This window comes from Scatophagus argus, chromosome 13 (assembly GCF_020382885.2).
Source record: "Scatophagus argus isolate fScaArg1 chromosome 13, fScaArg1.pri, whole genome shotgun sequence".
Lineage (NCBI taxonomy): Eukaryota > Metazoa > Chordata > Actinopteri > Scatophagidae > Scatophagus > Scatophagus argus.
The window spans coordinates 1,960,816-1,988,200 of NC_058505.1; the positions used below are offsets into that span (position 1 = coordinate 1,960,816).

The 27,385-nt window shown below is 44.9% G+C and overlaps 1 protein-coding gene across 1 annotated transcript in view; it reads right to left on the reverse strand.

Annotated features, from left to right (window-relative positions):
• Positions 1-27,385, reverse strand: part of kcnq3 (potassium voltage-gated channel, KQT-like subfamily, member 3) — a 73,572-nt gene that overhangs the window by 8,403 nt on the left and 37,784 nt on the right. Inside the window, exons 3-15 of the mRNA XM_046407951.1 lie at positions 10,965-11,055; positions 10,496-10,622; positions 10,071-10,243; positions 9,225-9,398; positions 7,345-7,455; positions 6,725-6,820; positions 6,513-6,607; positions 6,021-6,047; positions 2,172-2,371; positions 1,946-2,051; positions 461-592; positions 275-370; positions 8-95 (exon numbers count right to left, since the gene is read on the reverse strand). Coding sequence (XP_046263907.1) covers positions 8-95; positions 275-370; positions 461-592; positions 1,946-2,051; positions 2,172-2,371; positions 6,021-6,047; positions 6,513-6,607; positions 6,725-6,820; positions 7,345-7,455; positions 9,225-9,398; positions 10,071-10,243; positions 10,496-10,622; positions 10,965-11,055 — 1,516 coding nt within the window. The remainder of the gene's footprint in view (positions 1-7; positions 96-274; positions 371-460; positions 593-1,945; positions 2,052-2,171; positions 2,372-6,020; positions 6,048-6,512; positions 6,608-6,724; positions 6,821-7,344; positions 7,456-9,224; positions 9,399-10,070; positions 10,244-10,495; positions 10,623-10,964; positions 11,056-27,385) is intronic.

Here is a 27,385-nt window from a genome sequence, read left to right on the forward strand (position 1 = left end):
TCCTCACCTGTCTCTCCACCCTGACGAATCTACCCATCATGCTTTGGTCTTCAACGTCTGGCATGGAGGCAGCTTTGGCTAGGTAAGTCTCATGCCTGGAACACAGGAACACTGAGTGTACAAGGGCTGCACAAACATTTGTTGAACAGAAGATTCACCTGCACAGAGTAACTGATTCAGAAACCAAAAAATCTTACTTTACTGTTGGAACTGTCCACAGATGACTAAAACATATAATGAACTACATGATGAGAACAATAAGACTGTGATTTACCTGGGCGACTGATTGGGCGGGTAGGTAAAGGGCGTTTTCTGAGTTTTCTTTTGTTTGGGGGTGAGAGGAGGTCCAGGGGCAAGAATCATGTCAATCCTTAAATGAAGAGAAACAGGATAAGCTTGAGGAAGGGGAAACTTTCACTTTCCTCAACCAGACTCCTTCATCTTTTATGTATTTGCTGACCTTGTCTGGAGGTATTTAATTCGACAGAGCATGTCCAGATGTCCAGCGGAGTACTGCTCAATCACATCTTTGACATCATAAGGCCTCAGAGTTTCCTTAAACCGCTTCTTGTTCAAGAGGAATTGCATGATCCTACAAGACAAAGACTTTCAATGCAAAACCAAGCATTCTCTCTCTGATGAAAATCTGTTGGATGCTGCAGATGTTCCTGGTTTACCTGTACTCACCATTATTGCTCATGCATAGTTTTCTTAAGCAGTGACGGACAATTACCATCTTTTCAAGCATGCTCAGTGGTTTCATCTACAAATAACTGTGGGTTTGTTTACAACCTGATCATATGACAACTGATGTTCCTGCCTTGCTTGTAATGATGCCACTTATGAAGCCTCAAGATCTGAGCATTTAATTTGCTTACACTGTAACATTATCCATTTGTTTGATCCAAGCCGAAGACAAAATATCCACTCAACAGACTAGTGCAGTGCCAGTATTACTGCTGACCCAGAACCACTTCATGCTAAGCTCTAAACCAACCCAACGTGTGCCACTGTCGTAAAGCATCACATGGCTCCAACAGTGGCTATCTAGTTGATGTTTGTCACACACATGTTTGTATGTTTGTACCTGAGAACAATGACAAGCACTTAGTCTTACGTGAGCATTAACCAGACAATTCTTGCTGATCATACCTGGGATCAAAGCAACCATCACTGAAGTCACTGAAAGTCTTCTTCAACCTTGAGTTCATACTACCACCCACCAAACTCCTTCTTTTGTCTCACAGATCTCCCACTTTGAGCGGACTTGAACCCGACTCTTCAGTGGCTGCTGCATGAACTTTGGTGTTTGGCAGAAAGTCTCAGATCCTGAAACTGAAACCCTCCAGGTCTGATCATCCCATTCAGAGAGCCATTCAGGCATGAAATAATGGTGTGGGTGGAAGCAGCACTTTCACAGGGTTAATCACTCATCTCACAGGCCATCACGCTAGATTGAATTCCTGCTTTATGTCAGCATGGTGGCCTATAGATTTACCAGCAGGCTGTAAGCATGAGTAAGTTCTGCCCACACTGCAGTAATGACTGGGTTCGTATCTGACCTCCACACATTTTGAGTACAAATCTGCCTGTAGCAGTTTAAACTTTCAAGTACAGAAAATTGGCATCAAAAACTTGGCCCGATGACTTCCCTGATATTTTATATCCTGTTTGAATAATCATTTTAAAAATGTCCTCAAATTAGGACATATAAAAACGAATTTCAGGGAAATGTAGAGGAAAGTCAGGTCACAAACCAAAATAGAATGGATCTATTTTTGGGGCAGGTTGAGAATACTTTAAAATGGATTCTTGACATTGTGAAATGTTTGCCAGACAAACTTAATTGCTCTTACTTCAAATAAAACAATGACCCTACATGCTGTATCTCTGTGACACTGAAGGGGCACAGATCATCATGAAAAGCTCTTTCAGAATTCCTGACCTGACTGCCCTGATGACCAGTTTCAGTGTGGGGATCATCTCCTCCATGAGGATGTCTGAGGGGAATCCCCGCTCCTCTAAGGCAGGGTCTGCCAGGGCTCCAGCATCTGAACAGCAAAAAACATTCATTTAAGATTTAAAGTTTGAGCAGTAACAAACCACAGACACGTGATGCCAGAACGAAAAAGAACCTTTTATTTGGATGACTGTGGCCTTTATTTTCATACCTTCAGAGCTCTGGCGGAGTGTGTAGGCCTTCATGCGGAAGGCGGTGCGGAAGCGTTCCCGGTTGCTGAAGCCGGCAGGTTTGGGCTCCTTGGAGGGACTCTCCTCTATGGAGTCGGTGTTACCCGTGAGCTTCTTGCCCACCCCAACTGATGGTCGTGCATTGGGAAGGCGAACACGCTCGAGGATGCTCAGTTTTTGGCTGAAATGGAAGAAAAGAATAAGTAAAGGATGGAGGATGAAAATTAAACACCAAAGCTGTACTTTCAAACCATGAATATGTTAGTTTTGTGCATCTTTTTTGGTCATATAAGAAAGGACATTTAGGAAGACTGCTTATCCCTCAAACGTGTTATTTCCCAACAAAGCATTGATTTATTGATTAGCAGGTCAAAAGACATGGAGGTTAAAATTGAAATTAAGTTTTTCAGACTTTCAAAGCCTTTCAGGGTTTATTTGAACACATAGCTACGACTTGAAGTGTAACCACTGAAATCCTGCTGTAACCACAACAATATTTAACCCTGACATCAGCTAACAAGTGAGGCCTTTTGACCTGCCGGGTTAATTTGCCTTCCAGCCATTTCTAGGGGGCATTTTTATGTTCTTGCACTCCACTTGTCGTTGAAACAGATTTCCTTGAGTTGGCTTTGCTCTCACTGAGGAACTGAAAGTCTTCACAGTCGGCTGCGTCACCGTAACAGTGCTGTTCTCCTGGCAGAAGGAAGCCTCAAAGAGCTGTGAGGAGATTGGTCTCCTTTATTGTCCGGGTGGTTGACGATATTTGGCAGCACAAAGACAAGAGCTCGCTGGGTAAAATAAGACTTCTGTGTGCCTTGGAAGAGGCAGAGAGGCGGGGTAACCGGAGCCGACAACAGCCCTCTGAAACGTGGAGCGTTCTCAGCGACTTTGCTCCCACAGCAGACACACAATGTGAGGCTCTATGTGGGGCAGAATGGGGACGGCAGATTACGGCGCTGAGAGGCTGCAGAATGGGAAGCTTTAACGGAGGAGAGAATCTCTTTCTGACTGCTTTTCCACCAAATAAAGAGCAGAAAATTACATGTGATTATCTAATGGTTCTCTGTAAACGAGGCAACACAGCAGGAAAAAATAATGCTCCTTATCTCCCACAGCCCTGCTTTCCCAAGGAACACACACACACACACACACACACATTACTGTTTACGCTTTCAATTGTGTTGTTATTTTGATTGTGAAAACAATGAAATGAGACCGAATTCTTAACTTCCAAATTAAATGTTAAGTCACTTTGTCAAGTCTTCTCCCCCTTGATAACAAATCTCACATTCAGACTCAAAGCAGCGTGTCCATACACAATACTTACACTGATCGATCAAAGTACTCGTGTGTTGTTAAAAGCATCAGTGAGAAGAACAGGTGATGAAGAAACTTCCTTCATCAGCACAAACACACACACACACACACTGTAGTTTGTTTGGACTCAGTCCCACATACACCATCCTCCTGCCATGAATACTCACTACTCCGCCGCTGAAAATAGTCCCCACTGTTTCCTCCTCTTTGAAACACTGAAACTATATCTTTGTGAGATGTTTATAAAGATTTGCAGTGGTTTCCAGTGGGCTTGGAGCTGAGAGCCACAGACAGGAAGTCAGAGTACTGAGATGGACTAACACATGGCTGGTTTTGGCCTTCTTATGGGATTTGATGACTGTAAGAAAATCTCCAAAAACTGAACATTAAGAGCTTCATGAAGCTTGTCCAGACAGCCTCTAAAGGTCTGAAACATGCTTTTCAACACAACAAAACAAGAACACACACACACACACACACACACACACACAAAAGACAGGGTATAATTTTCTCTCCGTATTGTGTTGAATAGAGCACACAAAAGCTCTGGATTACTCAGATAAAAGGCCTAATATGGCTAGGTGAAACACACACACACACACACACACACACACACACACACAGTCTCTTATCACGCTCTTGTTGGACATGGCAGCACTGTTGTAGTTTCTGGCTGTCGTCCACGTCTTCGCTCGGAGCAACAAGATAATGTCAGGCTGCTAATTCCACAGCCGCTGATCCTCTCTTCACCTCTCTGTTTTCTCTTTCTCCCTCTCTCCATCTTTCCTTCTTTCCCTCCACATCTTCTTCTGTATTTTTTGCTCTCTCCAGGGGACACAGTACAAGTTTACTTTATTATTAATTTTAATGTTTACAGTTAGGGGTTTGGGCTGCTAATTCGTTAAGTGCATTAAGTTTCACACACATCATATCAACATTTCTGCTCCTTTCTTTGTATGCATCGGAGCTGACTTTCAGGTCAGCAGGATGAGTGGTTGGTATTTTCCCAAACCTAACCAAGTGTGTTTCAATATCGATATGTAAATTTATCATGTCTGTGGTTAACAGGAACGTCTCTCCTTCGGGGTGTGAAGCGCAGTGCCTTTCATTGTTACCTTCTCACACTAAATATAATCACAACACGGACGAATAAAACCAAAATTATGTGCTTGGATTGTGACTACTAAATGATGTCCTCTAGTAATTTAGGTGAAGTGGCCCTTTACGTGCAGCCTGTAAACCAAACCGGACTGGACTAAGTGTCAGTGAACTGGACTCCCCTCCTCCCGATCAGCCCATCTATCAGGGCTCCTGTTGTTGCTGCTCAGTAGCTTTTAGCAGCAGTAACTTAATCCAGCCTGTTGAACATGGCGGCTCAGCGGAGGCCAGGAGGCGTCGGTGCAGAACGCTCCGAGTGTAATGAGGCTGCCTTAAGACCAGGAGGGTCCAACAGCCTGACATGGTGGACGGAGACGGAGACACGGTTTTAGGCACTAAAATCACTGACCCCACTGGTGTTTTTTATCTTCATTTTCTGTTTCCACAGCTTTTGCCTCAGTTTAAGTTAAAACAAAGACTGGACCTTTGGTGCAGATGTTTGATGAACTGTGTGCTTGCATTATTCCAGATGTTTTGTTCAGACCCTGCACCCATCAGCTGTGTGGTGAATTCCTTATCTTATCTTCATGAGTATCCTCATACACTCAGTGCTTTCTGTTTGAGTGACGTCATCTCAATAGCATTGACACCACCAGCAGGAAGGCTGAAGTGCCAGTCATCGCACACACACATCACTGTGGTTCCTCTTGTGCTGGGAGACGACCGAGTAGCATCTGGGAGCGTTTTAAAGAAAACACTGCAGAGAGCATCTTGTCCAGTTGGATTTGTGTGAACTCTTGTGTTGTCCTCGTAAAGTGCTTGTAATGTTGTGTCCTGTGGTGTCCTGCATCCCATCGCTGCTTCAGGCTGGATTTAAAGCTCCTCTGGGAAGAAGATGAGCTGCTCCACTGAGGTTAGCAGTGACCAAATATTACGGCTGATTTCTTTAACAAATCAAACTCTCCTCGGTGAGATTTTCATGCTTTGATGTAGAGACTCATTCATATCCCTCCACATGGAGGGAAAAAGAAAATCATCAAACCCCAAGACCCCATCTAGGAACTAATTAACCGTTCAAAACTGTCATTCATAATTGAAACGTTACTAATGGGACTCACTAATAGGCCTCTAAAAAGATCTCTCAGCTCAAATGTCATTAAAGTATCTGATGTTGAAGGCGGTGCCATGAAAGAGCGGGACGAGTGCGAGCCTCATATCACCGCTCACATAGTCACCACGGCCATTAGCCCAGAGATTTATTCCACTCGTGAATTAATATAGAGAAAGATATAAACGTGAATGGGTGGATATGTAAGGAAACCTTCATTACTCTTCCCAGCATATGGGGTGAATTAAAGCACCATCACAGTGTGATTTACAGTTTCTCCGATGGAGATCAAACCACAGTGACCCACCTCGCCATGGCCTCCAAGTGTTCCTTCCTTTGGCCAGAGAGAGAAAGAAAGTACAGTTAGCAGATTTACAGCGCAGGACTTAAACCAAGGACTTAAGTACACGTAGCTACACACTGAGATTCTGCCATCAGTTTAACACTTTTAACATTTTTTTTAAAAAAGGCAACAGAGGAGCAACGAGTGCTGCCACAGTGAAGATGATGAGTTAAGCTTCACGGCCTTCAAGCTTCTCTTTGAGCTAAGATGTGTCTGGAAAAGACATGATGACATGTATGACAGCGGTTATACCTGCTACCCCCAACTGTTCAGCGTCCAGCTTTCCACGGAAACCACAGACTTGGGATTCAGGTTAATGGTAAGCATGCAAACTAAAGGAAATGAAAAGTTTGAACAAAAATCATAACGAGTGGGACAATATAAACGAGTGCTGGAGCAAAACACTGAACACAAAAACAAAATTCATGTGCAGCAGTTTCATTTCACATTACTGACCTGAAACAGGGAAGAGAGATGACAGTTTCGTAAAATCTCCACGTGGCAATAAGGTCTTCCCTGATTGGATTTGTGGAATAATATCTCCAGGCAGACTTGAAATAAACAGGGAGAGAACAGCAAACAGCAGGCGCTCTGATGTTAGCTGTACGATTCAGTTAAATCAAGATAAAAAGCACAGCTGGACCTGCTGATGCCAGGTAGCGTCTCACCTGGATGAGCCCGGCGGCTGGATGTCTGCGCTTCTCAAAGTGCTTCTGTCTGTGCTGCTCCTGGACCTTCAGAGCCAAGCCTGAACCCAGGATCCCCTGCAGACACAAAACACCGTCAGCTGCTGCACCTGTAGCCCACACCACACAGCTCATCACGCTTTGGGTGCTGCTCACACAATCTTCTCAAGGCTGACCGAGCAAACGAGTACGCGGCTTTCCTGGTATTGTGGTCTCACATGTGGAAACTGAAAATCGACGCTGTGTGTGTGGGTCAGCACAGGAGTTTCTGACATAAATGCAGGTGTCACAGTTAATCATTACAATCAGAATATTCACTCGGATTCAGTAAATATTGGAGATTTAATTAATGTTGTTTTCTACAGTTCTTCTCCGGTCAAATGGGATTGTTGAGTTTTGGGTTTGCATCTTACAGAAAACCTTTGTGGTGCAACAGGAAGTCAGTCAGATGTAAACGTTACAATCATACAACAGAAAATACGGAGCAAATTTGTGAAAATATGAACCTTTAATTAACACATAACTTTGCTAATTTTTGTTGTTTCAATCTTTGAACATGTTTAAATTCAGCTAACATTAACATTTCCAACAGGAATACCCACTGCAGGCAAAGCGAAGAAGGACACTCCAATGAGAGCAAAAGTGCCGGCTAACAGTCTTCCAGCCCAGGTTTTTGGGGTTTTGTCCCCGTAACCGATGGTGGTCAGTGTGATCTGTGAAAGACAAAAAAAAGTTTCCATCGTTTCTGTCTTATTGGATCCCATATTTGTGCTTATTGTGAGGCAGCGACCTCTAGTGGCTGGAAATTATGAGAACTGAAAAACCTTTAACCTTTTCACATCTTTGACTTATTAAGTTAACTTGTAAGATACTTAAGCCTAACTTAAAACTGACAATAGACAAGGTTTTGCACTTTAACTTATCATTCTGAAGAAATAAGTTAAATGTCATGGCTACAGAATAACAACACCACCAGCGTTTAGACTGGTTCCCTTTTCATTATGCAGTTCTGTCTGAAAATGAGGGCCGACTGGTGATCCGGTCAGGCTGGCAGGCTGACTAAATGAATGAACGAACTCACGCTTTGGTCCTCCGTTCTGTCTTTGCAACAGCAGCACCGTCAAGTGGTTTCCACTTTAACATAAGAAATAAATTTACGTCTCTGAACCCAAACCGTGAGCTCGTCCTAAACCTAACCAAGTAGTTTTGGTTAAACCTAAACCTAATTAGACCACTTTAACCGCACGGTGACGAGGGTTCAGTCGCTGGTACTCTCCAGTGGTCACATGTCAGGAGTACTCAGCAAATGACTCATTCTGTCGTTTAGGTATGAAGACGTGCTGGACTGTCAGATGTCTGAGCTCACGAGGACCGAGACATTCATCAGCTACTGAGAGGTGGTGCGTGAGACAGAAGACATTTGTAACATACTGTAATGGCGCTCTGTGACCTCTGGACTGTTCCACTGAAGGGCAGTTCAGAGTTTCACGGGGCCACAGCACTATCTGCAACGAGCAGCTGGAGACAGTTCAGTGTCCTGCTCAAGGACACTTCAGCAGAGCGGATGCTTGCCGTCGTAGAACCTGAACTCTGGCCTCTGGGTTGAAGGATGTTCGGCCCAGTGAGGCCACGCTGCTGGGCCGTGCTGCTCTGACTGGGAGGCATTCGTCAGAGCACCAAGCCCTGCCAAGGCCGGGCGATTCGACAGCAAACTACCGACTCAGCGACCGTCCGCCAGCTCGGATCATCCGACAAAACGTCACGTTCGGCAGCTGACTTTGAAGTTGTTCATGTCAACACATGAAGGCAGCAGAACGTGAGCTGCTAAAAACCGCTAACTGTGTGATTTATTCTTGCATGCGGTGTTTAAGCCTCACTTTGGGATTAAACAGAATGAGTTCTGCCAGTGTTGTGAAACTGTTTCACATGTTTTAGGAATTTGTTGAATCTAAAACCAAACAATGTCTGGTATCAAGAAAAGTGAATTTATTGGAAATTCATTTGCGAATCAATCTCACTCCATTTCAGATGAAAGTTTTGAGAACAAAGCAAGTGTTGTTAATAAAGTGTTGGTTTTCTTTGTTTACGACTGGATGGATTTAGGATTTAGGTCCCTAAATCCACGACTGGACACAAGACATCTGTGGACCTGTGGACATGTGGACAAGCAGCAGGACACGTCTTCATCATATGAGAAGACAACCCACAATAAGGAAAGCTGAAGACCGTCAGCAGTCCAGTCGGGGTTCAGCGGGACAACATGACCCATCATGGACTGTGGTCCTTCATATCTTACTGCTTTAATCTATAATAATCTCTAAGATTTACTCTGTGAGTGTTAAACATTGAGTAGTTGTTAACAGCTGAGTTGGGTTACAGTTTAAGGAATGTTGCTGATTCAGACGTGAAGGAAAGTTTACAGAGAAACAACAAGGATCTACTTTTTCAAATAAGATGTCTTACAGAGACGTGATGTACGTACCAGCCCCCACCACAGAGCGTCGGCGTAGGTGTCGAAGTCCTGCGCTTTGGGCTGAGCGGTGGGGTTTTCGTGGTCGGAAATGTCCATGGAGACGTCGTCCTTCTCCACCAGGTAGACCAGGAAGGACGCCAGGATCAGAGACAGGAAGCCGATGTACCAGGCTGTGATCAGCTCCTGCAACCCCGTCACCAGAGTTACATGTTAGAACTGTACTGTACTGTTTGTACAATGAACATCGTGTTACATCATGATTACATGTAAAAAGAACTGAATCTGACATCAGGAGGTGGAGGAGTTAGCAAGAGACCACCATTACCTTTAAGACCACCTCAGGCGACCAACAAACCGACTCATTCTTCAGCGTTTATGGCAACAAAACCAGCAATTTTAAAGAAAAACATGACCTTCCCCTCACACTAACCGAGTGCTTTCAGTGCCTAAGCTTTACCCGACCTCAACATATCAAACATTAAGTGTGAAGATCATGAGTGGTTTACAGACACACACAGAGCCAACATTTATTCTGTGACTTGGCTGCAGGCGTTACAGGTTGTACGCATGTATTGTAGAGACATTAAAAGGTCTTTGAAACATGTTTATGGGTAGCGATCTCTCTTTGTCTCTGACATAAAACACATAAACACGCTCCTTTAGAGATTAACATGTAGACCAGTAACACTGCGATGGTCATCAGCTCAACCTGTGACAGAACTGATTCCAGTCTGCTCTCAGTGTTACACAAACAGGACAGTTTACAGAACACACACACACACAGCTCACACGGTGGAAAATACCACAGGAAGTCAGAGCTGAATGTGATCGCCATCACACCGAGTGCCTTCTTACTTTGCTGTGTGCGTAGATGGCGGACCCCAGCAGTTTCCAGGTTCCTCCTCTCCGGTCCATGCGCAGCATCCGCAGGATCTGCAGGAAGCGCAGGCTGCGCAGGGATGTGGCCAACACGTTACCCTGGTTACGCACGGCCACCACCGGCACCGAGGCAATCAGCACGAAGATGTCTGAGACGGAAAGAGTCAGGAAAGAGCCTGTGTGTGAGGCTTTGCTGTAATGAGTCTGACCCGACACAGTTAGCGAGTCTTCTCTGTGAAACGACGAACAGGGTTTGAGGAGAATTAGCTTCTAACCATGTTAATAAGACTGAGTCCTGACACAGACTTCATTCAAAGTGCTTCACAGTGTTGTCATGACAAGCTGTCACACTGAGGTGGAGCTGACGATGGTTTGTTATTTTTCACCTTATGAATCTTTACCTAAAATGCACAGAGGTTTGCGGGCGAACTTCAGCCTCCCTCTCCATCCTTTGTAGCGACAGCAGCATCCTGCTGCCCAGATCCTCAGTGCAAACTCTGCTCCGAAGATGAAGATGGCGAAGGTTTCCTGTCCAGGAAAACAAAAAAAGCACCAAGATGAGAAGGAAATAAAGTTAAGATACATGCAAGTGCCCCCGCAAAAGGCTTGGCTTTCACGGAAACTCACTGAGTGGTTTCGTCACGTTTTCTGTTCGGTTTGTCTGTCAGCAGGTTTACAGAAACAATTTAAAGCACTTCGAGCTGCTTTTTGGACGCAAAAGGTCCTCAGTGTTTAATCTGTTTTATAAGAGGTCATATTATTATTTTTTGTTTCAGAGATGATTTTGCTCCACACACTAATAAGAACTGAAAAATCATCACCTCAAACCTTACAAAAAGCCAAACACAAAAGGATTCCCCGTCGTCTTACCAGGATAACCAGCCAGTGCGCAGACACCTTCTCGTGCTCCTTGAATGTGGTCAGGATGGCCAGAATCAAACAGCCCAGAACGATTAAAAACCTGCAGAGACACAAACCAGCAGACGGTTCAGCACACACAGCAGTGTCTGGATGTTACCAGCAGGGGGAGCCACACCTCTGCTGTCATGTCTAACAAGTCGCCGCTCCTGCCTTTGGCTCAGTCTGTTTTTTGAAATAAGACCGAATAATCTCAGCTGGCACACGTCACAGAAAAAACACTTTGATTTGAACCTACAGAAAATCTCTGCTGTGCTTAAAATCAGAGTACTTCTGCACAGCTGCGGTAATCTATCATTTACCAGTCGTACTTTATATTAAATGTGATTTATGTTTTTAATCGACTGTGGCTGCCTGGAGGTCAGTGTATCAGAGGATCAAATTGAAAAAAGCAGCAATAACTCGTTTATCAGATTTTGCTGGCCTGCGGCTGCGGTGGTTTCACTGAGAACACGTATAGTGTACAGCCATGTTAACACATACTGCGACACACCGTGAATCTCATATCAGATCTGGGTTTTGCTTGTGGTTAAGTGGCTTTTAAATGAAGCTGAAAACCCTTTAAAGTTTAGAAACAGTGTGCACCCTGTGAAAAACACACAGGAAGTACCTCCTGATCGGAGCGCTGAAGTTTGATCAGTGGATCATCTCTAACTTCAAAACAGGTGACTTAAAGAGAGATTTCTGTGCTTTAGTTTAGCTAATTCACACACGCTGTGTTGAGCTGAGAACCAGTTCAGTGCTTCACCCGTACTTTGAAAAGTAACTCTGGTTAGAGTTAAAAATATGAAATCTGTGATTATTTCACAAAGCGCTGTGATCCTCTGGTGGGTATCGCCTTTCACAAGCTGTTTGCTACAGAAAACCTTCAGTATTAGTCATGTTTCTGCAGGGTTGCTGTTGCATCATTAACCCTCCAGAATCTGCCAGGGTTTTGGGTCTGGCTGCAGCGTTTAAACCTCTACTGTCAGGTGAGGCGGGAACCGAACTCCTCTTTACACCCAAACACACATCATGTTAGCATCACGTTTGGCGGGAACCGAACTCCTCTTTGCACCCAAACACACATCATGTTAACATCACGTTAGTCAAATCACCTTTACAGACTGAATCCTTTTAATCCTATAAGAAACCATCAAGTGATCATCAGGAGTTAACGTTTTTGGTAGTGTTTTGATAGTGTTTTGATCGACTGATCGATTGGCTATTTGTGGATGGAAACATTTGTTCACCTGTTAATGTTAACACACACACACACACACACACACACACACACACACTTTATGGACGTGTGTTCAGGTGTGTTCGGTTGAACTCATTTTCATGTTCTGTGCTCCACCAACACAAATGTTCAGCTCCACACAGTTTAATCCTGGATTTTAAACGTCTCACATCTATATTTAGCCCTTTCAGAGCCGAAATGAATTTGATGCACACGTACAAAAGTCTTTTTAAATCCTGCTGTACCGGAGCACATCCCGGCCGTATCTGCAGTTAACCACCCTGCTATGATATACGACGTGGAACCACACTAAATAAACTCAACCAGCCGCAGAACCGCACAGCAACGCCGCCAATTAACATTTACCCAACGCTGCGTGTCCAATATTCTCCACCATCGCCTCTGTGGAAAAGGTTATTTTGCTCTTTCTCAGCTCATTCGACAGCAGCATGTTGTCACAGCTCAGGTTCATGTTTCTGTGTTGAGCCAGACGACGAGCTTCCTCTAAGTTAACCCCAAATCAAAACAACATGTTCTTCCTCTTACCTGCAGAGGTTAGGAGGTATCGGCTGACAAAACATCTGCCTTCTCTTGAATATGATGAAACTAGATGGCTGCTGATGAGGTTTCTAAATCTATTTTTTTGGTGCTTTCAGCCCAACAAGCAAACAGCCATCTAGTTTCACGTGTTTTTGGGGCGAACTTTCCCTTTAAGCACCGCAATAAAGCTTATATTGTATTGGAAGAGCAGGTCTTTTGCTGGAAAAGCCCAAAAGCTGGTAGATAATTAGAGTGTGATTCTGTAGGCTGCAGCTGCTGACTGACTGATTCACACCAGTTCTTCATCAGATCTCTTTATTAGTTTATGTTTAATTATTGTCGATAAAAATAACTAAACATAAACTGTTTTAAACGTGTGAATACTTCACGTTTTTTGTTGGAACTGTTTCAGTACGATCTCGTCCTTGAGGTTAAGAACGTACTGCAGCTTTACTCTTTTGGAAAATCCCCGTAATCTTTAATTTGTGTACAAACCACATTACAGTAAACCAGAGGACCACTGATTGCTCTAAACCTGTTTCGACATCGTGAATCATTCATGGCCTGTTGTGTTGCCATTAGGCCCTGTTGACATCCCTGAGAAGTTTCCGAAGTGCTCCACAACCATAACAACATGAATATTTTACAGCCAAACAGCCTGGAGAGCGTTACATAATTCACCAGGAGGAAATGATAGTTGAGAGCAGACGTCTCCTGATTGACGTCCGAGCGCTCGGCGCTGGATGGTGGTTGCTTTGTTGCCTCTTTACACCAAACTTCCTGTCCCCTAAATTCAATTGCAGCGTTTTTCCTCAAAGTTTTCCAGAGGACAGAGATAATCCTGGAGCGAGCGGAGGAGATCAATGTTAACTCGATATGACCCAACAGATACTGATCTGCAACACAGTCGGCTTCCTATTCAGCTTCAGACAGTTTGTTCAATCAGAGCCACGACGATGTCCGTTTGACCGGACACATCAACAGAAGGACATTATCAGGAAAATCTTAAAACATGAGGACGCGACACTCAGGAGGATCCGATTTTCATGCTTTCTTCTGAACTTCAGCTTTCTAGATTCAACAGGAAGATCATTTCTGGCTTCAGTCATACATAAAAAAGTACAAATCAATACAAACCTCATGTGACAAAGACCAGAGCTGCTCCGGTCAACATATTCAGTATTTTTCCATGAGGACCAGGCAGAGGCTGCACACATACAGCACAGCAACTGTGAGCCACACAACAGCAACTCATTCAGGCAAGACTGGACACCTGGTAAGGAAGGCCGAGGTAGGTAGGTCTACTTTATTAAAAAAACAGGGCTGTCCTTCAATCACACAGGAGGAAGTGATGGACATGAACGTGTCCTGAGGTGAGGAGGTCACCCTGGGACATGTTCATCATCACAGTGGGGGGATATAAAGTCAGATGGTGTGATGCTGTTGGATGCTACCACTGAAACACTCCATTACCTGTTGTTGGCCAAATAAACGAACCATGGAATCCAATCTGTGCTGTGACTGGCAAGACAGGCTTTCTCAAAGGGAGGGAGAGAGCCCAGACCTGGAGAGAAAATCTGTCTGTCCATCCATTTTCTGTGTTTGAAGAGAGACCGCCTTCAGACTCAGATGGTTCAGTTTGTAGGACTGGACCTGGTGTCTAAGGTGGAAGTGGTAATGGGTGGGTCACTTTGGCTCCACTAAACACCACCTGCTCTGCAGCAAACAGACACAGTTAGAGACTGGCTGGTGGCTAAAAGAGAGATATCTGCTTCAGGAGGGGGTGGAGACCAAAAACAGAGGGAATATTGGACACTTACATCCATCAGGTGGCCTCAGACAGGACTAAACACAAATGATCATGTTGTTCTTTAAAGGGGGAACTTGTAAAATACGACCGGAAATAAAATACCTCCAAACCTCCAAGGGGCAACATATCACCAGAGTGACCTCCACCTGCTGCTTGCTGTTTGCTGCAGTTATCTTTGGCTGTAGCTACGGCTACTGTTAGCTCAGTCAAGTATGGAGCTAATGGCCCAACAGATCCTGGACCGAGACTTCAGATCCCGTGGATTATGTGGCTTATGAATGTTTGGAATGAAAGTGGTAAAATAAACTTACATAAAGACATGTCTACATAAATACATCTTAGATAGACATCCTGAAGACAACAGCAGTCACTAATATCAGATAAAAGTCATGTTTGACTTTTATCTGATATTGTTTGTTTGATAAGATGACAGAGGATGGAATAAAGAAATGTCTTAAATAAATGATTCTCAGTTAAGCTGGTACAATCATCTTCCTGAAGGAAGTTTTTCTCTTCATACTTCGGGTTAAAATCATGAATCATATTTCCAACAGTTAGATGAACTGCAACAAGCGTGTTTCAAAACCACTCGTCCTCTTTTTGTGACCGAAAACCCAACACTGAATCGGACAGTTTAGAACCAAAAATATTTACCAGTTGCTCACTGATTTTTATTTGTTCTTAAAGGTCATGTGGCAGTAATAATGAGAGCAGCTCACCTGTACAACCTCTCTCTCCATTAATCCACTTCATATCCCTGAGCCCAGCAGAGGCTCGGCCCTGCCGGGCCTCCCCGGGGCTGATACCACCCCTGAGGATTCCTAACAACCAATTTGCCAGGGAGATTCAATACAGAGAGTGCAGACGATGCAATTCTGACAGTTAATTTGCTCTGCGATATGCAAAGACTGGTGGGAAAGGACAGCAGCAACACGCCGTTAATGACCGCAGTCACAAGGACGAGATGAGAGGCGGTGGTCTTCACTCAGCCGAGGTTCTCTGAGAAGAAGTTTGGAAGCAGCTTCTCACCACAATGGCAGCCAGTCTGCAGGGAAACCATCCTGCTGACACGCTGAAATCAAGCCAGCTGCAGTTCTCTGACTCACTGAGAAGCTGGAGAGTTTTCATAAATCCAGCATCTGAAACTTTTAAATATCGCGAGGAAAAATCTGATCTGAAGGTGAAATTGACATTGAAATATAAATGTCATCAACAGGAGTTGAAAACCAGATAATCCAGTTTCAGATGAAGCTGGTTCATCTGATGACCTCGAAGGACGCCGACACAAGCGGATATTTTTGTGACCATGTGACCTGGACATTTTCCAGCTGTGTTTGTGTGTGTGGAGACTGAACTGGATGCTTTAATATTTATCATCAGCTTTTCCTGACCCTAACCAAATGAAACAGAATCAGATCCTAAGCACAACGTTAAGTGATGTAAAGTTTCTAGTTGTCCGTGGTTTGCAGAAACGTACGGTGCTAACATTTATTCTGGGAAAAGGGCTGTAAAACGTGCACTTTAACTTTACCTTCAGACAAACTAATGTGTCCTCAAATAATTCAGCAGCAATCCTATTTCACATCAGAGCTTACGTGAAGCCACCGCAGAGACAAAGAGGACGTCCTGTCTCTGCACTCTGAGACTCTCCACCTGCTCACCTCCTGCTGGCCTTCACCATCAGAGACGACCTGACAGCTGGATTATTTACTTCGTTATTCGTTGTGGGCCGAGTGCCGGCTGGAACCTGTCAGGAATCTGTCTCAAAGGATATTCAGGCAACCGCGATGTCGCCTCTCAACCTCGACAGGAGGTCAGATTTGTCGGCATTTGCAGTGATCTCAACGGGAAGGTGATGGATTTCTCCTCCGCCAACCCCCACCCTCCCCCCGCTGTGGGGCAGCTCAGCAGTGGGAGAGCAGGAAGGGTGTGAATTGCTGATCATGCAGAAGCTGGTGTTTGAACAGGAATATCCCGATCCCTGGATGTGTGTGTGTGTGTGTGTGTGTTACACAGTCAGCTGTTCATCTCAGCTGATGAAAACCACTGCGCACCTGTGAATCGCGACACATTTTCTGATTGGTTTACTTTGTGTCTTTGCTCCCTGACGGATGTTTGAACAGTACGAACGAGGCGACTGCTCAAACAAATCCAACTCATTAGAGCCAATTACGAAACCTTCGCTAATTTAGGCCTCACAGTACAAAAAGCAAATACACATCAGAGTTTTCCTCGAGCAGCTGAAGAGAAACTCTTGGTGACGCCGAGTCGAGTGGGGGGTCTTAACACATGACCAATCAGAACGACTCTTACCATGAAGTCATCTGTGTCCTCATGGGACCAAAGTCAGCTGTTGGAGGAGATCAATGAAGCTTTCTCTTTTAATCTCTCCTTCTGTGTCTGCTTGATAAAGACTTATGGGGTTCAGAGCACGTCTCTGTGACGTGAACAGCAACATCATTCTGCGCTTTGTTTGTTGGCTTGTTGTTGGTTTTGATGAGGTGACCTGAGCTGTTAGTCTATTCAGCAAGCAACACTCATTCAGATATAATCTTTTTCAACAAAATGTCTGACAGTATTTTACAGTTCAAGATACTGAAAGGCAAAATGTGTCCAAAATGAACATTACACTAAATAATACTGTGGAAAAAGAAAAGCAGGAATGTAGGAATCATAAAATCAGAAGATCTCGATCAATTAGATGCTAAAAAGGTACATTTAAACATTTGTCATTACTTAGGTTGTAGAAATTCAGATTTTTGGTGGGGCTTTTCTGGTTTATTCTGATTGGACAGACTGAGGCTGGCAGAAACACCTTCATGTAATTAATTAGTGAGTTGGATCAGCTGTTGTTGGAGCTTTTTCACGATCATGGATGATGTTAGCTGAGCATTAGCAGCCACTGACTCCCTCACCAACATGCAGTTATTTATATTGTCTCATTTAGAGCAAAAACCTGCTGATATTCCATCGGTTTCTTTATTTCAGTGACTCCCCGTCCTCCATTTTAGATTATTGTGACTTTTCCCTCACTTTTCTCTGCAGGGGAAACTGACGCACTTGGTTGACCTCATCTTTGGGGAGTTAAGGACCAAATCTCAAATCCTGAGTGCTAATTATCTTAGATTTCCTGACCGTATAATTAGGGTCATTCCAAAGGAAATGAGGTTCAGTAACGCCTCTCTGCCCCTTCAGTAATGGACAGAAAGATGAGCGGAAGACAAGTATGGCTGCCACAGTTATATTTCAGTTAAATCAAAATGGTTCTGAGCTGAAGCAGAATCCACAGATTGGTAGAAATGTTGAACCTTCAACACAACACATTTTAATATAAACAGGTTTCAGCAGGAAAACTATGGAAGACGAGAAGAGTTCAGTTTCACTGGGCTCAGCTGAGTAAGAAAAGGAGGGATTAGGAAGAGGAAGGAAGGAAAGGAAGAAGGGACAAAATGGATTGAGATGACAAAGAAAGGAAGTGACAAAGGAAGTGACAGAAGCTGAGAAACTGAGAGACGAGAAGGAAGAAAATGTGGAAGGTAAGAAGGAAGGAAAGGAGGCCAGAAGTGCACAAAGACAGAAAACAGAAACACAAAAGGAAAGAGGACAGATACTGAAGCCTGTCACACCTGAACCTGATCAAAGTAGAAGTACTGAACCAGAATCCTGGACTATGGCTGTTACTTCTGTTTTCGATCCACTGGTCCTAAAGGGCACCACTCACTCATCAGTCAACACCACCTCTGACACGGTTTCCACCCATCAATCAGCCGCGGCTCGCCGTCACACGCGTGGCCTCTTCTGAAGTTAATAACGACGAACTGGAGCGATGATGAAGAATCACACTATTAAGCGTCCCGGAGGGAAGCCACAGAGGCTCTCGCTCATTCGTGGAGCTTTTTAATGAGCAGCCATTTGTGTTTGTTTGCCGCAGTTATGAAAGCAGACTTATTCACCCACTTCCAAAGGCAGGAGCTATCGTCACGGTCCTCAGGGAGCGAGGGAGCGTCACTACGACCAGCTGTCTCTGGGCGGAGGGAAGGGAGATAAATGTAGACCAGGTTTGTCCTGATAAATGATGAAGACGGTGATGATGATGGGGGTATTCAGTGAGAGGGAAAGCACTCCACACTTTCAAAGCCATTTAGTTCACCTTCTGTACCTTTGATGAAGTCCCAGCAGTAAAACCTATTAAACTTTTATAAGCAAAAAATATTTTACTGCTTAAGTATGAATGATTCTCCAATGGCAGCTGCAGTTGTGTCTGTCATAAAAAGCAACATTTTTTATCTTCTGTGCGTTTGAGAACAACTGACGTCCGAGGTTACGTTGACGTGGAGAAAACCAGGAAATGTCCTATTTATAATTCGTTTCTTGGCGTCAGTGTTTATGCACATGCCTCACAAAAAATGAAAAAATTTCAGAGAGTATTTTAGACAGTATGTTTTAAATTTTCAGAGAGACTGTGAGATAAAGCCTCAAAAGACTAGCAGAGGACTCGAGACCTTCCTGGAAGGTCAAACCAAATTCTGCTCAGCATCCATCAGCCCACACAACTCGGCATTTTTGGCCTTCAGCATCTTTTTCTTTTCACATGTGGGATATCAGATGGGGCTGAGACACTACATGCAGTCCATACATCCAACAGCCCACAGCTGTGCAATTCAGCAGGGCCTTCGATGAGCCACAAGCTTTTCACCGACTGACTGGATCTCCGCGGGTTTTGCCTGCCAAAGGCTGTAATTTGTCACCTGAGTGCCCTCGAGGCCGGGGAAGCCATTACTGGCTTGGCAGGAGGAGGTGTAAGCAATCAGTGTCAGCCGGACGACAGCGCCGTTCGTTTGCACAAAAGCACCTCAGCTCGCTAACCCCGACATCTGAGTGTGTGTCGGCACAGAGCAGAGCAGCACAAGAGCTTTCAGACGCCAAAACGTGAGAAGCTGCGGCAGATTAACAGGTTTATTTAAAGAAACAAAGCCGTCCGTCCTGCGGTTGGTTTCAGCCTCGTCTCCTCGAAATAAACATACAACTGAAACGGTTCGAGGGAAACGCCGACCAAATCACAGCTTCTGTTAACATAATGAGGACGTTTTGATTTGATTTTGTTCTGACCTGACAACAGTCATTTATAACCTGCAGATCTGAGCGCCCCCTGGTGGCCGCTTGCTCCACTCAGCTCTGGTTTGACGGGTGCGTTCAATGAAAACGGGATAAAGAGCAAAGAAACAAACGTTTATTCGTATGCGATACGAATGTGAAGCATTTCGAGCTTTCATTGATCTTGTATGTAGCAGAGACAAAAGGAAAAGCAAGTGGGTGTTGATTTGATTTCTGTGGGCTGAGTGTAAATGTCATTAGTGTATTATATGAGTCGTACTGAACAAAAACAAGCAAAGATCGAGGTCTGAGGAAAACGTTTCCCTCCTGCAAGACGGATGTGGAGAGCAGGAGAACGAGTCAGCTGCTTTCATTTCCAGGAACTCCAGATTAGCTGCAGCAGGACGGATGATGATCTGTTTTCTACTAAATATTGATTTCTTTGGCCTGCAAAGATAAATCAGAGCCTCGTCTTGGGCGCTTCGCTTAATTAGCTTCTAATTTGACATTCTTCTGGAAACAGCTGTTTGTTATTGATTAAAACAGGCGGCGAGCTACTGTCTGAACGCTTTAGGATCCTGCAGGAAGAAACAACATGTGCACAGAGCTTAACTTCAACTGCTGCTACAATAGCTGATTTATTTCAGGTTCACTGGACTTTGTCTCTGTAAAAATACGTCCGTCTTATTAGCTAAAATCAAAACGTGCTCCACTGACACGCTGCACATTCAGTCGATTGTCAAAATCAGATTTTCAAATTAACTACATGGGTAATAAAGATTTTAAAGAGACACCTGTCCAAACCAGGCTGAATCTGCTTCCTTTTGTCTCTTCGGTTAGTCCAGCGAGGACACATGTGGACACACCGGACCACTAAAATGCGGCTGGTGGTGACATGACTGTGATGTAACATTAAAGTGTGAGCTCAGTAAATAACACAAAGCCACGTTCCTCTGAGGCTCATTCTGCAGTCACAGATTGGTTCATTAACTCAGTCCGCCGTGATCCTCTGCCAATCGGAAGCTCATTCCAGAGGAGAGGAGCCTCCGGTCCACCTGACAGCTCTGACCTTGGCCGGTCAGGGTGCTCGCTCATTAGTCCTGGAACATGGTGGACATGCAGTTCTGTCCCAGCAGAGCACAGGAGACAGAAAGCAGCAGGACTCACAGGAATGATCCAAAAAAAAAATTGTGTTTGTGACTAAGGTGAAAAGTGAGCGACCCAATCACCAGACTAATTCAACAGACCAGGGATTATGTTGAAACTGTATGTTAATTTATGTTTTACTTTTCAGTTTTATGTTTTGACAACTTTGTGGTCCCAACACGTCCTTCAAAATATCTGCTGTTGGTCGGAGGCGGCCGCTAAACGTCTCAACGGTGGCCATGTCGTTTGGGTGACGTGGTCTCCAACTGTGGTCTCCTGCCTGGCAGCCATCACACCAAAGAGGGACTCACACACGTGATCAGAACATGACAACGTGTACAAAACCAACATATCTGTGGTTCCACCGTCAAAGCTGAGATAGTTTCACATACACTGTTCATTTTCATGTTCATTTAAGTCTTTGCACTTTTGATGCAGAGAAAACAATGAAAACAGGCTCACTCAGCACATCTGAGCGTGATAAATCCAGCCTGACACATCCTGTCGTCTGAAAAGACGGCTCACCCATCGTCCCGGCCGTCGGCCCGTGAGCTCGGCTGCAGGGGTGGCTCAGCGCATGCAGCAAATACTGAAGCCAGAAGTTTGTGAACTACTGCACGACTTCTTCATGGCTCTCCAGAAAGCCACAGAGCACACGCCCAGAAATAAAAGCTTTCTGTGGTCCCGTGAAATGAAAAAGAAAAACTCCTGGTGTCACCATCCACTCCTGGGTTCATTATTGCTTTAGTCTTTAATGTCAACAGTAGTTACAGGTCGGGTCTGTTCTTCCTGGTGGTTTGGGTTCCTTAGAGTTCTTCTAACTTTGCACCAACGGTTTGTCAGTTTCCTGTTTGAAAGGACTGGTCGACCTCAGGAAAGGTGCCTTCAGGCAGCGAGCAGCCACAGCTTCTATTGTTGTGAGGGTTAAGAGGACGGCAGCGCGGCGGGCGGAGACAAGGCGGCTGCAGCGTTTTGGAGTTAATAATGGTTCAGTTATTTAATGATACAGGAGCTGATTTACTGAGCTCTCTGAATTACACACCTCCTCAGCAGCACAGGGCAAACACATCAGTTCAGAGAGTTCATTTTATTGAGCATTTCCTCGCTGACCGGATTTTTACGGCTTTATTTCTCTACGTGATGACTTCATACGAGGCGGTTGGCAGCAGCCTGGACCAACTACAACAAGCTGTTAGAGGAGGGAAGGCATCTCCTTCATATCACATGACTGAAAGCATGAGTGCAGCCTGGTGAAACAACACATACTATAAAGACAAAAGTATTGGGGCATCTGACCATTACACACACTGGGGACACTGCATTCTAAGTGCACAGACATTGTGTGGAAGCATAGCATTGTCCAAAATGTCTTGGTGCGCTGAAACATTAAGAGTTCCCTTCACTGGACGTCAGGGGCCCAAAGCCTGTGAAACAGAACCACACCACACCTGGATTATATACTAAAGAGATGTGTCCCAATACTTTCGTCTACATGGAGTATGCTGGCCTGTGGCCTACCACACATGGCTGCAATGTTCAGTGTGACACATACTGGAAAATGTTGAAACTCTCACAGAAAAGCTCCATCACTGTGCCTCCAGTCATGGACGAGTTCCTCGTCTTCACCTTCAGATTTCTGTTTTCTCTGTGCCTGCCTTGTTTTGCAGAGTAGTCAAATGCAGTGTGCTGTATCACTGTACCCACCCGCCCCTCTCATAAACCTGCGATGACATGCATTGTGTGTCTCCATGGCAACAGCTGCTCACTGGAGTATCCCTCAGTCTCCAAATCGCCATGGCGACAGCCCCCCACCCTCCTCTCACCCCCATCAGACATGTCAGGGATCGCCGGTCGTACCTCGTCTGTATGCGTTTCCATGGCGATGCTGGATGGCAGCCTCGCCGCGGGGTGAGCGGGTTCAAGGTGCTGCGTGTGGTGCGATGTGATTGGTGGGTTTTAGGAGCGGAGGGTCCGGTTGGTGCGGCGTTTCCTCTGAGTAAACAGAGAATCCTGACGTGTTCGTCTGCCGGCTGCCCGCCTCACAGCTCTACATGTGTAAAAACACAACAGCTACACAGTCGCTCCGCACGAAGGTGTACCTGTGTATAAACACTGCACGCTGACATTTTCAAGTCATTTAATGTCATAAATTATATACATTATAACACACGCACGCTACCCGTGTGACGCCAGCGTCTGGCGAGCTCCACTCTGAGTTCATCCGTCCATCCATTGCCTTTTTCTTCTTAATGTTAATAAGGGCACATTAGACCTAAATAAAATGAATACTTAATACTTCCTGTTTTCCTGTTTTCTAGCTTTGCATGAAGGAGACGAATTTGTTTAGGGGCAAGTAAAAACTGACTTTGGGCGAGCACATTTCTGACTCGAGTTGGCCGACCAGGTTAGTGAAATAAACATTAAAAGTGGAGCCTGCAGGCTTGTGTCTGCTGAGTATCGAACTGGACTGTCTTCCAAACCGCAACTTGAAATCCTTCAGCGGCATCGACTTAAATGCTGCCCTTCGTCTCTAACTGTAAGAGCTGCCAGCGGCGTTCGAATGTCAGGATAACCCCGACCCAAACCCCTGAAGCAGTCTGGCTTTTCACTGGTCTCCGGCAGTCGGGTGATTGAATCGCACTCTGGGAAAATGAGGTGAGAGGTGCTGCCTCTTTCCCCTTCAGCTGTCACTGAGGATGAAGGTGAGCCAGGATGCACTGATCTTTTCCAGTCCTCCACAAACACGCTGTAGATGCTGTAATCTGTAATCCTGCATCGATGGAGAGCTGGGAAGTCACAGTCCAGCTCGGCTGTGAAGGAGCACGACGCTGCACAGATCGCCTTTACGTTCAGCCTGAGACAGACAGGATCTTTTGTATCCTGGAGGTGTGTGATGATCCTGCAGACTACTGTTGTCAAGTGCAACAAAGAGAGTTATTTGAGGTCACAGGATGCTAATAATTAGCGTGAAGGGGACCTTTGTGTGGACCCGTTGATGTTCATGGTGACAGTTGGTCGGGTTGGTTCTGGGTGTGTTCACACATACATAAACTGACACTGCCGTGCTGAGGCCTCGGCCGACGACCCAGAGACACCATCGCCGTCACCGCCGTCTCGCTCAGATTTATGACCCCACATCCGCTGTGTGAAAAAGCTATTTCTGCTGCTTTTGACAGTTTATTTCCCATGATAACCAGACGCATATATCACAGCGAGCCACGAGGGGGTTTGCGTCGGAGTGTGTTTGGATGGCAGACGGTGAGAGGGTCTCCGCTCCTGGACGCCGGAGGAGATTTTAGACGGAAATATGTTTTCTGTTCAGGCAGTCGAGCGGCAGACGAGGAGAGATTCATTTAGCCTTTTTAGCACAGGTGGAAGAAGAACAGAGACTGCAGGCTCTGACTGGTTTGCACAGGATGGATGTACTTCAGTACTGCAGTCCTGTATGTGAGTCAGGCAGAGAAATCTTCCTCCACTGTATTTATATGATGAATACCAGCTGATGTGCAGTTGACTTGGACTGCTCTGCCCCGTCGGTGATGCAGTCTCGCTCGAGCTACTGCTTTCACAGCTCATGATTCTGTATTAGCTCACAGTTTGCAACAGACTTCGAACTAGTGGCGAAATGATTTGTCGCCTAAACCTTGTTAAAGTAATTTATCAAGTGAAAATATGTCAACATTTAATGTGGAAACATTTAATGGCCCTTTTTCATTACAACATCTTTACAAATCCATAAATTCAGCAGACGTTTTGGCAGAGCTGCTGTTGACTGAATTCAATAAAGATGAAACTGTTGGACTCCAGGAAGCCGCTGCACCGCAGATCGGGAAACCCTGGTTCACAGTAGGAAGGATTACCGGTTGACCTCATGAGTTCCTCTTTCACAGCCCGATCGATGGCCGTCCCATAGCAGTAATGAAAGCATCGATATCAACACCACGATCACCAGAGTGCGGCTGTATTTCCTAACAGCCTTCCATAATGATTTCTCAAAATGATTTCCACGCTTCTGCTGTGTCCATCGATCATCGATAAGTGTTTGTGATCAATCGGCCTTGTTGTGTTTGTGCAGGACTGACCAAGAATCGGGACCACTTTGTTCAGAACCGGACGAAGGAGGAGAAAGAAGTCAAATATCCAAACGGGTTCAAATTTCTGATAAACTTTGAGTTTCTAATTAACTTCTGAGGTTTATTAGGCATCTTAAGATGTACCAATTGCTATATTTAGTTACTTTTGTCTACGGTTGTCGTTCTTTCTAAGCATGTGAAACAAAACTACAGCCCAGACAACAACAACAACAAAAAGATGACAGAGTCGTAACAAGGAGACGCATGACATCGAAGCCAAGAACAACCACAAAAGACAACGATGAAGACATCAGGAGCTACGGCGAGCCTCGTCCTGACGGCGCAGGACCAACACACCTCTGAAGGAGACCTGAGTCCTGTGTGAAACCTAAAAGTCAGCTTTAGTCTTAACCTCCCGTTATGGAGACTCGAACCCGCTTTTCCCCGTCAGACTGCAAGTGGAAACAGATGCTAACAAACTGATAATTCTGTCTGTCAGGGACACGACAAGCAAGACACAGAAACCGGCAACAACAGAGACAACAAAGAGGACAAAACCAAAGAAGAGACAAGAAGGAAACACAAAGACAGCAACAGCGATGGGGACAAAGAGAAGACAATCGCTTACATCAGCCTTTAAAGGACAACCTGAAAGCCAGTCGGTTCGAAAGGCCCCTGACTGTTCTCATGTACGTCTGCGAAATGTCAATACGTCCTGTATGACACACTGCAGCAGGTGGTCGAAACGCCAATAAAGCCTCCGTTCAACGAGCCTGCATCGATTCAGGAGAAAAACAACACTGCGGACGATTGCTTTGGTAACCAGTGAAGCTGCTGAAACTCAGACAGACTTACACTACTGAAACGTTACAAGGCAGAAAATGTGTATTTAATCTTCAACTTCACTGTTATTATTATTGTCATTATCATTGGCGCAGGGTTAGGATTACGTAGGGATTTGGTTTGCAGCCCTGCATTAACACGTAAACATCCTGCAGCCATACGAGCAGCTCTGTGAAGCTCGGCGTAAAATAACAACAACAAATGATAAAGAACAAATTCTGTTTCTGTATTCAACTGAGTGATTTAAGGTGCAGACTTTGTTGGGACAAACATCATCTGTCAGGCAGCCTGGAGATGTTCTGCTTCTACTGTTCTTTGCTCTTTGTGGAAGTAAAGAAAACCAGAGACTGAAGCTTTTTTGATTGTTGTATACAAATAATACTAATAAAGGAACGCATAAACATGTATTTATACTACAACCAAAACTTCTGTCAGTGTGCTGATGGGCACCTCAGTCACTATGAACAAAACATCACTGAAAGCATCTGAATCTATGATGTTTTCATGTGCAAACCTGCAGAAGCTGAAGCCACCTGTGGCTGCGGAGATGTTTCTTCCATGTGGCTGAAGGAGGACACAAACGGCCGACTGAGGGACACGCAGGACGACGGCGGACTTCAAACCGTCTTCCTGCAGTCCTTTAAGTGAGATGAGAAGCTGCTTTCATCTTTGTCCCCGTTTAATCTCATCTCTTGACTTTTCTTCTTCTGCATAACCTGTGAAGAACATCCTGTTCCTCGTTTCCCCGCAGGAAGCCCAACACACCCTGTTTATGCTTTAAAATCAGTCCACATTCACTGAGAGCCAGCGTCAGAACGTGGAAATCAGGCAGCGCTGAAAGGGTTTTTGTTCTGTGCGCTTACTTTCCTTTCACTGCAGAAAGTAAAATTAGCAGCACCGCAGGCTCTGAATAATGTGCCACCTTATAAAGAAGGCTGAGATCTTCCTTCCGCTGGTGTCGAGTTTTCAGACTGAGAACTTAGCAGGAAACCAGACTGGGTGGTCGGGGAGGGCTGGAAACTACTCCTGTGTACACGATTAAAAAGTATTATTACTTTGACTGGAAAGTGCGGAAAAAATGGACCAAGAAAAAAATTTGGTTTGATCACACATCAGCAATGTTGTTGCAGCCCTGAAGAAGTTTTTCTAATCTTTGATTATTTATATTCGATCCCTTTAGAATCTGGTTTGTGATCATTTGTGCTCTCATGTAAACTCATGCTGCCTTTGTCATCCAGAGCAGAAGTGTTGATATCAAAGTGCTTTTAAATCAGTTTGAAGAGGAACGCATGATGTGTAAGAAGGTCTCCTCACATCTAAAAATCACTGCACTTCACCGAGCGAAAACAAAGTCGAGAGGAGTTTTGAAGTACCAGAACACTGAAAACTGTAATTACATGCAGTACTTAAGTAGTACTTAAGCCTGCCTGTCTGAACCGGGTACAAACACGGACGTTTCTGTCCCACGTGATCTCAGCATGCTGCTTCGAAGGACATTTTGCATTTTGGTGAGACCAGGCTGCACTGTCCTCAGTCCCACCAAACTTCAGGTGTGACAGTCATCAGGTTGGTGTTTTCCCCTGACGGTTTGAAGTCTCTCTGTGGTTCATCGGTGCAGCAAAAAAACAAACGTATACTTTACTGC